The 10,490-nt window shown below is 39.1% G+C and overlaps 1 protein-coding gene across 1 annotated transcript; it reads right to left on the bottom strand.

The window, feature by feature from the left end:
- Positions 1-956: 956 nt before the first annotated feature.
- On the bottom strand, positions 957-8,261 carry LOC130501463 (uncharacterized; the record flags this gene model as incomplete). The annotated part of the gene is made up of 8 exons (XM_056996392.1): positions 8,177-8,261; positions 5,840-7,014; positions 3,236-4,091; positions 2,513-2,608; positions 2,080-2,314; positions 1,937-1,943; positions 1,510-1,724; positions 957-1,080 (listed from the first exon to the last, which is right to left on the bottom strand). Coding segments are annotated over exons 1-8 (2,793 nt in total), but the record flags the coding sequence as incomplete, so codon positions are not given.
- Positions 8,262-10,490: the final 2,229 nt, after the last annotated feature.

Genomic DNA, 10,490 nt, shown 5'->3' with positions numbered 1-10,490 from the left:
ATGACACACCTTTCTAAAGCCCTTGGGTGTTGGATATTACACACCAACAGACTGGATATTACACACCAGACACTCTCTTAACTCGCAAAAGCAAAGGGAGAAGAAAACACAAAGGTTTTGATTAAAAAGAAGACTTGATAGATTACTAGGGTTGCGGCACACACATATATATAGTGAGAGACTTGGAACAGGCTCCAATCAACTCAAACTAAAAGGAACACGCTCCTTTAGTCAATGTAGAATTAAAGACACAACATAAATAGAGTTTTCGAAATAAAAGACAGAAATAGTTTAGGAAAATAAAACATAACATAAGGTCTCTTCATGTGGTTGGTCCGAGAGTATCAACTAGGTGATGAGATAGCAAGACAATGGCCTCGTTAAAAACCTATCATTGCAAAACCCAGTGGGACAAAAACAATGATAGGAAAAGAGCACACATTGCTTGCTAGCCTAGATGATACTCAACTTGATGGTAAGATGGCTTGAATGGTGATGAGAGTGTCTTGAAGTATCAAGCTTCCTCCAAGACTTTCTTCTTGCTTCCAAGACTTTCTAATTAGTCCCATAATAGCTTCTTCAAGTTGCTTGGTTCTAGATCGAGTCATGGGACCTCTAGGAATGGTTAGGACATCATCTTCTTCAGCTGGATCATCTCTAGGTTCTCCATCTTTAACTTCATCAGTAATCTTGTCCATGATCACATCATCCCCTCCCTCTTGAAAAGGATTTGACCTCAAATCAGGTTCATCTGCAATAAAAGGAATCAAGTCAGTAACATTAAAGCTATTACTCACATCATACTTACCTTGGAGATCTATTTTGTAGGCATTGTTGCTGATCTTCTTTATGATCTCAAAAGGTCCATCAACTCTCGACATAAGCTTGGATTTCCTCTCCTTAGGAAATCTTTCTTTTCTTAGATGCACCCAAACTTGATCACCCTCTTTAAAAACCTTCTCACTCTTTCCCTTGTTGGCGTGTTTGGCATACTGCTTAGTTTTCTCTTCGATGTTGAGCCTAGCCTGCTCATGGAGTTGTTTCACCATCTCGGCCTTCTTTTTGCCATCAATACTGACCCTTTCACACTCAGGCAAAGGTATTAAATCCAAAGGAGAGGTGGGATTGAACCCATAAACAATTTCAAAAGGTGAAAACTTAGAAGCAGAATGCACAGCATGGTTATATGCAAATTCACAATGTGGTAGATAATCCTCCCAAGATTTCAGATTCTTTTTAATGAATGCACGCAAGAGAGCTCCAAGAGTTCTATTAACTACCTCAGTTTGCCCATCAGTTTGTGGATGACATGTAGTGGAGAACAAGAGCTTAGTGCCTAACTTAGACCAAAGAGTCTTCCAAAAATAACTAAGAAACTTAGTATCTCTATCAGAAACTATAGTCTTAGGCATGCCATGAATGCGCACAATCTCTTTAAAGAACAGGTTAGCAACATGCAATGCATCATCAGTCTTATGGCATGCTATGAAATGTGCCATTTTTGAGAACCTGTCAACCACAACAAAGATGGAATCCTTTCCAGTCCTAGTTCTAAGCAATCCAACAACAAAGTCCATCGATATGTCATTCCAAGGATGGCAAGGGATAGGTAGAGGAGTGTACAAACCGTGAGACTGGACCTTAGACTTAGCTTGCTTACAAGTTGCACATCTCTCACAAAGTTTCTCCACATCTCTTTTCATCCGAGGCCAAAAGAAATGATCCTGCAAAGTTTTAAGAGTCTTTGCAATACCAAAGTGACCCATGAGACTGCCTCCATGAGCTTCCCTAACAAACAAATCTCTCAAAGAACAATTAGGCACACACAGTTTATTATCATAGAAAAGAAATCCATCGTGCCTAAAGAAATGGCCAGCAGCAAATTTTTCACAAGAGTTATAAGCTTCTTTAAAATCAGGATCAGTTTCATACATACCTTTAATCTGCTCAAAACCCAATAGTTTAACATCAAGAGTGTTCAAGAGAACATACCTTCGAGATAATGCATCAGCCACTATGTTTTCTTTACCTTGTTTGTACTTGATCACATAGGGAAAGGTTTCTATGAACTCGACCCACCTAGCATGCCTCTTACTGAGCTTGTTCTGTCCCTTAAGATACTTGAGAGACTCGTGATCCGTGTGGATAACAAATTCTTTGGGCCATAAGTAATGTTGCCAAGTCTGCAAAGCCCTCACCAAAGCATAGAGTTCTTTATCATAAGTTGCATAGTTGAGGGTGGCTCCTCCAAGCTTCTCACTAAAGTATGCTATTGGTTTCTTTTCCTGCATAAGCACAGCGCCAATACCAATTCCTGAGGCATCACATTCAATTTCAAATGTTTTATTGAAATCAGGAAGTATAAGAAGAGGGGCATTAGTAAGCTTCTCTTTAAGGCATTGGAAGGCAGTTTCTTGTGCTTCTCCCCACTTGAATCCGATTTCTTTCTTTATCACCTCAGTCAGGGGAGCTGCTATCGTACTAAAGTCCTTAACAAACCGCCTATAGAAACCAGCAAGCCCATGAAAACTCCTCACTTCACTTATGGACTTAGGGATTGGCCATTCTCGAATCGCTCTTACTTTCTCCTGGTCCACCTTCACTCCATCTGCACTCACAACAAAACCTAGGAAGACCAAGTTATCCGTACAGAAAGTGCACTTCTTAAGATTAGCAAATAGCTTTTCTTTCCTCAAAACATCAAGAACAGACCTAATATGATCTATATGCTCTTCTAGGCTCTTAGAGTAAACTAGGATATCATCAAAGTATACTACCACAAACAACCCTATAAAAGATCTAAGGACATGGTTCATCAATCTCATAAAGGTACTAGGAGCATTGGTTAATCCAAAGGGCATAACTAACCACTCATACAACCCATGCTTAGTTTTAAAAGCAGTTTTCCATTCATCTCCCTCTTTCATCCTAATTTGATGATATCCACTCTTAAGATCTATCTTAGAAAAGATGCTAGAACCATGCAATTCATCAAGCATATCATCTAATCTAGGAATAGGGTGGCGATACTTCACTGTTATATTGTTGATTGCCCTACAATCAACACACATGCGCCAGCTTCCATCTTTCTTAGGCACCAGGAGCACTGGAACAGCACAAGGACTCATGCTCTCACGGATGTGGCCTTTCTCCATCAGTTCCTCAACTTGCCTTTGTAGCTCCTTGGTTTCCACCGGGTTAGTTCTGTAGGCTGGTCTATTGGGAAGAGTAGAACCTGGTACAAAGTCTATCTGATGCTCAATCCCTCGTATAGGTGGTAAACCAGTGGGACTATCTTCTGGAAATACATCTTGATAATCCTGTAAAAGAGCTGACATCTCACTCGGATACACCGGTGTGCAATCAGTTAGACTAACAAGAGATTCTTTTAAAACAAATAAAAGAACTGATTGATTAGAGTAGAGAGATCTTTTGATGTCACCAGTTTTGGCATAGAGGTTACGTTGTGGTTTATCAGGCTTGAGGTCAATCTCTTTCTTTTTCTGTAATTGTAGTTGATCTTCATGAACTTCTTTAGGAGTGAGAGGCACCAGGGTAGTTTTCTTGCCGTTGAACTCAAAAGAATGTTTGTTGGTGAAGCCATCATGAGTGACACGTCTATCAAACTGCCAAGGCCTTCCAAGCAATATGTGACTGGCTTCCATGGGTATCACGTCACAGAGGATGTCATCTTCATATCTCCCAATGGATAAAGGTACAGAAACCTGAGTAGATACCCTCATCTCGCCTTCTTCATTAAGCCATTGCAGTCGGTAAGGCTTAGGATGTTTATGAGTTTGTAGACCAAGCTTCTTTACCATTGTCTCACTAGCAACATTGACACAGCTTCCACCATCAATGATCAGACTACAGACCTTCCCTTGCACCATACAGCGTGTGTAGAACAAGTTTTCCCTTTGTTCTCGCTCCTCAGTCTTGCTTTGTAGGCTGAGTGTTCTTCTTGCAACCAGAAGCCTACCGTGAACTGGTTTCTCTTCATACTCTGCCTCTGAAGATTCTTGCTCAGTCTCTGGTCTTTCATCTTCAGATTCATACTCGCCATTCTCCAAGAGCACACACAAGCTACTTGCCTAGATGATGATCAGCTTGAAGGTGGAGTAGCTTGAATGATGGTAAAGGTGTCTTGGATGATCAAGCTTCGGCCAAGACCAATGTATTCTTCTTGTTTCCAAGCATTCTTCAATGTTGCATCCTCATCTACATGCTTTTCCGGATTAGGTTCATGATTCCATTCCCATGTGCTATCCAGAATCATATCATTCCCTCTCTCTTCAAAAAGATTTGTCCTCAAATCTGTTTTACCTGCAATAGAGGGGTTCAAGTCAGTAACATCAAAGTTTAAAATCAGATTACACTTACCTCCTTGCAAGCCTCTTTTATAGGCATGGTTGCTGACTGGTTCGGATATGTAGCAGGGACTCATCAATTTTGTTCTCCTTACTCCTGATGCAATGAAACAAACACAAGTTAGCACATAAAATTTTATCAAAGAGTAAGAGTCTTATCCCAAATTTGTTTCTGCTTGGTTCTGGCTTGTATGCTGCATCTGGAGGTGCTTCTTTGATGATGATAAAGCCATGGACGTCTGGGTATTTCTCCTGATCTAGATCAGGTGGCTTGAACCGCTTGTCTTCCTCATGCTTGTTCTTTCTCTTTGTATGCTTCAAAGCTTCATCATAATCTGCACATGGTTCTTTTGACAAAAACAAGTGCATCATATCTGTGTAATCAATAATAAAAGAATTATTTAAATTATGATCACTTACCTTAGCATGCTCACCTGGTCGTCATAGATAGGACTGAGATGTTTTAAACTCAGAAAAATTTAAAGATAGCCAATACAGGATCACTCCATTTGTAGAACCGATAACTCTTTCATCTGAGAAGTTTTGGACTTGATTCCAAATCGACATGAGACCCTGATGAGTTAAGTTTCCATGGCAGTCGAGTTTGTTCGTTAATTCCTTGTGGTTGTTGAGATATGACCCTCGGACTGCTCCTATGTCAAAGCTGGCGGCTAGACAGCTTTCAAGGTTTGCTTGTTGCATCTCCAACTTAGCCAAAGACTCATCACTGGTACTCTGATCATTATAGCCCCTCTTTTCACCTGTACCTTTCTCAGCTTCTTTTGGACAAGTCAAGTGGGTTATCATGTCAAAGAAAGTTTTGTAGACAAGAATATCTCCAAAACACAAAACAATGTGATTCCTCCATCTATTATGCATATCAAAGAAAATATTACAGACCCAAATATCATCAAGGATCAAGTTCACACATTCAGAATCAATGATCTCTAGTTTCAATTGTGCAGCAGGTTTATCAAAGAAAGTGTTATACACTAGAATATCATCAAAGCACAATCCCACACGTTTAGAAACATTTTCAGCACACAAACAATCAAGTTCAAACTCAGAGATATTTCCAGACTTCAAAACTTTGAATCTAATATCAGATTGATGCAATTTCGGTTCTTGCAACTTCCTAGGTTCTTTCAAGACATATGCAGGTGCAATATAGTTATTAATGACCAGTTCATGCCTAGGAAAATTCTGAACAGAACTCTTTTCTTGAGTTCTAGCAAATGAATCACAAGGTTTAAAACAGAAATCGGGTGGTTTCAAATCAAGCTCTAAAACTTTTTCACTGTGATTAAAAATTTTGCTATGTTTCAGAAAATGATCAAGACTCAAAATATGACCAGAAATATTTTATTATTAGTTGGAAAACATTTTTGATCAAAGAGGTTTTCTGGTTTAAGTTCTTTAAAAGATTTAAACATGTTATCAAAAACAGATTTTGAAACACAAAAATCTTTTACTTTGTCAAGACCAAAACGTTTTATGTCTTCAGTACTCACTTTCACAAACATTTCAGGCACCTCAACAACCATATTAAACTCCTTACAGTGCTCTTGCAGGTCATAAGACAAGGATTCAGGAATGATTTCTGATTGCAGGCTGTTCTGCTGTTCCAACTCTTTTCCTTGTGTTGACTGCTCCGGTTCCTTCTCTGCTGAGTCTTCTTTTGCATCCTGTGACACTGAAATAATTCTACTCGGTTGCACCGGTTCAAGACAAGTTAGTTCATCAAAAGAATTGTTAAAATTAAGTTCAGACTGAGGTAAGAACATAGAAAACTCTTGTCCTTTCTCAAAGTTTCCTTCTACCAAAGATGTTTCGGTTTGAGCTTCTTGAATTGGGGCAGCTGAGTCTGATTCTGCATCATTGAGTTCTGAGACAGTAGTAACTGGTTCTTGATTCTTTGGGAGTTTCTTCAGCTTGTATAAGGGCTTGATGGTCTTAAGAATCTCCTTAACAAGGCTGCTGATTTCTTTCTCATAATCAACCATCTTGGTTTCTGAATTTTCACTTCGAAAGTCTGTTGTAGATATGACTTTCTTCTTTGTAGATTTCAGAGAAGTGTGGCCTTTGGATGAATACTTATCCCTCAGTAACAACTTCAGACTTTCCCAAGTGGTGATAGCTGGTTCCTTGTAGAACATGCGATCATCTTCTTCTTGCAACCACCACTTATAAGCTCTTCCGGTGAGTTGAGAAATAGCAAAAGATAATCTTTCACTCCTCATGATTCTGTTGTAACTCAGCCACTTGTCCATGGTTCTTTCCCACTCTAGATAGTTGCCTTTTCCTGAAAAAGAATAGAGTTGAAAATCATCAGCAGATTTATATTCAGAAAAATGGTCAATAGATTTAGGAGTGAGGGAAGATTGATGTGTTCTGCTCCATGTGCTGGCTGGTGGCTTGATATGTTGTCCTCCACGACCTGCATCTTCTTCTTTAAACCTCTTATGATTGCTTGATTGGTATTGAACAGAATCTGGTGGCTTGGGCTCAAGCTCTTGATTATGCATTCTCCTTTTCTGCATATGCTCATCATGTATCTGCTGCTGTTCCACTCTGAATTTCATTATCTTCTGCAAAGTAGCAGTCTTAGCAGTGGTTATTCTTCCTTCTTGATCTCTTGCCATGGTTCCTGAAATCAAAAACACACAGCAGTAAATAATTCTAACAGAAACAAACACTCAAAAATAAACACAACACAGATTTATTGCAGGTTTTCGATTTTTAAAAAGGAACAGAACAGTCTGATCAAACAGATTCAAAACGAAATTTAAAAACCCTAACAACTCTGATCAATTTCAAACTCAACCAAAGACAAGTAAAGATCAAACTTGAGCAATATGAAACAGATCAAAACGAAATCAAAGTGAATATGAAAAGGCTACAAAAGATATATGATCAAAGTGCTCAGATTTATCAGATTTCATCAACAGAAACACAGATCTATCAACTCTCAACAGAATCTCAAAAGACAAAACGAAAATCAGAGAGAAAGATGAATACTTCCCTTCCAGAGTTGCTCTGATACCACTTGATGAGATCCTAGGACTCTTCTCTGGATTATATGGGATAGATCCTTGCATAAACGAATCAGAGACTCAAGTTTATCAAGGTTGTGGATCGAATGGTGACACAAGAGGCTGCGGAAAGGCTCCTTGATACTCCTAGGCTTAGATCGGATATGACACACCTTTCTAAAGCCCTTGGGTGTTGGATATTACACACCAACAGACTGGATATTACACACCAGACACTCTCTTAACTCGCAAAAGCAAAGGGAGAAGAAAACACAAAGGTTTTGATTAAAAAGAAGACTTGATAGATTACTAGGGTTGCGGCACACACATATATATAGTGAGAGACTTGGAACAGGCTCCAATCAACTCAAACTAAAAGGAACACGCTCCTTTAGTCAATGTAGAATTAAAGACACAACATAAATAGAGTTTTCGAAATAAAAGACAGAAATAGTTTAGGAAAATAAAACATAACATAAGGTCTCTTCATGTGGTTGGTCCGAGAGTATCAACTAGGTGATGAGATAGCAAGACAATGGCCTCGTTAAAAACCTATCATTGCAAAACCCAGTGGGACAAAAACAATGATAGGAAAAGAGCACACATTGCTTGCTAGCCTAGATGATACTCAACTTGATGGTAAGATGGCTTGAATGGTGATGAGAGTGTCTTGAAGTATCAAGCTTCCTCCAAGACTTTCTTCTTGCTTCCAAGACTTTCTAATTAGTCCCATAATAGCTTCTTCAAGTTGCTTGGTTCTAGATCGAGTCATGGGACCTCTAGGAATGGTTAGGACATCATCTTCTTCAGCTGGATCATCTCTAGGTTCTCCATCTTTAACTTCATCAGTAATCTTGTCCATGATCACATCAGATATCTTCTTACTCACAACTCTTATGAGATTTATTCAACTTTCTGGTTATTCTCCACTGATTAGTGGTTCCAAATAAAGCTTCTTAGATCGTGGTTCATCCTGGTTTGATAATAATCATGAAGATAATGGCATATGTCCGAACAGGCTAATCTGGAATCATCTGGATAGAAAGTGGGATATCTTCTTACTCACAACACTTATGAGATTTATTCAACTTCATGGTTATTCTCCACTGATTATTGGTTCCAAATAAAGCTTCTTAGATCGTGGTTCATCCTGGTTTGATAAGAATCATGAAGATATTGCCATATGTCCGAACATGCTAATCTGGAATCATCTGGATAGAAAGTGGGATATCTTCTTACTCACAACTCCTATGAGATTTATTCAACTTCCTGGGTATTCTCCACTGATTAATGGTTCCCAATCAAGCTTCTTAACATATTAGTTCATCCTGGTTTGATAAGAATCATGAAGATATTGTCATATGTCCGAACAGGCTAATCTGGAATCATCTGGATAGCGAGTGGAATATCTTCTTACTCACAACTCCTATGAGATTTATTCAACTTCCTTGTTATTCTCCACTGATTAGTGGTTCCAAATAAAGCTTCTTAGATCGTGTTTCATCCTGGTTTGATAAGAATCATGAAGATATTGCCATATGTCCGAACAGGCTAATCTGGAATCATCTGGATAGAAAGTGGGATATCTTCTTACTCACAACTCCTATGAGATTTATTCAACTTCCTGGTTATTCTCCACTGATTAGTGGTTCCCAATCAAGCTTCTTACATATTGGTTCATCCTGGTTTGATAAGAATCATGAAGATATTGCCATATGTCCGAACAGGCTAATCTGGAATCATCCAGATAGAAAGTGGGATATCTTCTTACTCACAACTCCTATGAGATTTATTCAACTTCCTGATTATTCTCCACTGATTAGTGGTTCCAAAAAAAGCTTCTTAGATCGTGGTTCATCCTGGTTTGATAAGAATCATGAAGATAATGGCATATGTCGGAACAGGCTAATCTGGAATCATCTGGATAGAAGGTGGGATATCTTCTTGCTCACAACACTTATGAGATTTATTCAACTTCCTGGTTATTCTCCACTGATTAGTGGTTCCAAATAAAGCTTCTTAGATCGTGGTTCATCTTGGTTTGGGAATAATCATGAAGATATTGCCTGTTAATATGAGAAGCCAATGTCCATTCAACTTATGCAAGGGAAGTACCTTAATCTATGCTTATGCTTATGATTGAATAGGTTTGCCCCTTGAGAATTGATGCATGTGTGTGTGCATTTTTTGAATCAGGTACTTGGAGCTCATAATGGAGAGTCTGGTCGTGGATCAAACCCTTTGATTATGGCAGGAGGTCAGAAGAAAGGGGGAGACAAAGAACCAGCAACTTGGAGAGTTCCAAGTAGTTTTGAGTGTGAAGCAAGGAAGGCATTGGTGCCAGCTTCCAATTGAAGTAAGGCCATGATCCAGGGTTTATGAGTCCCTAAACTTGATCATAAGACTCATAAACCCACTGGCCAATCCCTAGGCTGAGGGTAGTTGCACTCTTTTTCCCTAAGTGATGGTTTTATCCCATGAGGTTTTCCACACTTAGGTTTTTAATGAGGCAAGTGCTCTTAGTTCCAAGCTTGCCAAAGGATCTCCTATGGTCAAGCTTGAGGGGGAGTGTTGATATAAATAAAGGAATGACCAGAAGAAGAAGAAGCTGGTTGATGATCCAAAGAGAATTCATCAACAGAAGCCAATTTGGTCCTGTTTGTGCAGTCTTGCTCCACAAGCTACTATCTTGACCTAACTTACCTTTCAAGGCAAGAAAGGAGTTTGGAGACTTAATATGGACGTGGGAAACACTGAGATGTCAAGGAAACATGTTTGAATTAAAATAAGAGAGCCTGGTTTGAATTTGAAAAGAAGAAGTCACATGTTGCTTAAGAGAAGCAGCTGGACCTGTCACTTTCACTCAACCAGGCTGTGTAAACCTCTCTCCTGTCACTCTCACTCCCTCTGGTCGAGATTAACCTTGGCTGCATCCTTCTGGCTTCATCAGAAACCCCACAATAATATTTGTTTAGTCATTCCCTTGTTTAATCATTGTTTATTGTAAGTGATTGTCTATTTAAAGACTTCACCACCTCTTGTAACATTTATCCAGTCTTAATACAAGTTTCTCTCATCAATTTCGTGGCTC

Source organism: Raphanus sativus, unplaced genomic scaffold (assembly GCF_000801105.2).
Source record: "Raphanus sativus cultivar WK10039 unplaced genomic scaffold, ASM80110v3 Scaffold0204, whole genome shotgun sequence".
Taxonomy (NCBI): domain Eukaryota; kingdom Viridiplantae; phylum Streptophyta; class Magnoliopsida; order Brassicales; family Brassicaceae; genus Raphanus; species Raphanus sativus.
The sequence above is the reverse complement of the archived record's forward strand: the minus strand, read 5'-3'. Positions and strand labels throughout refer to the sequence as shown.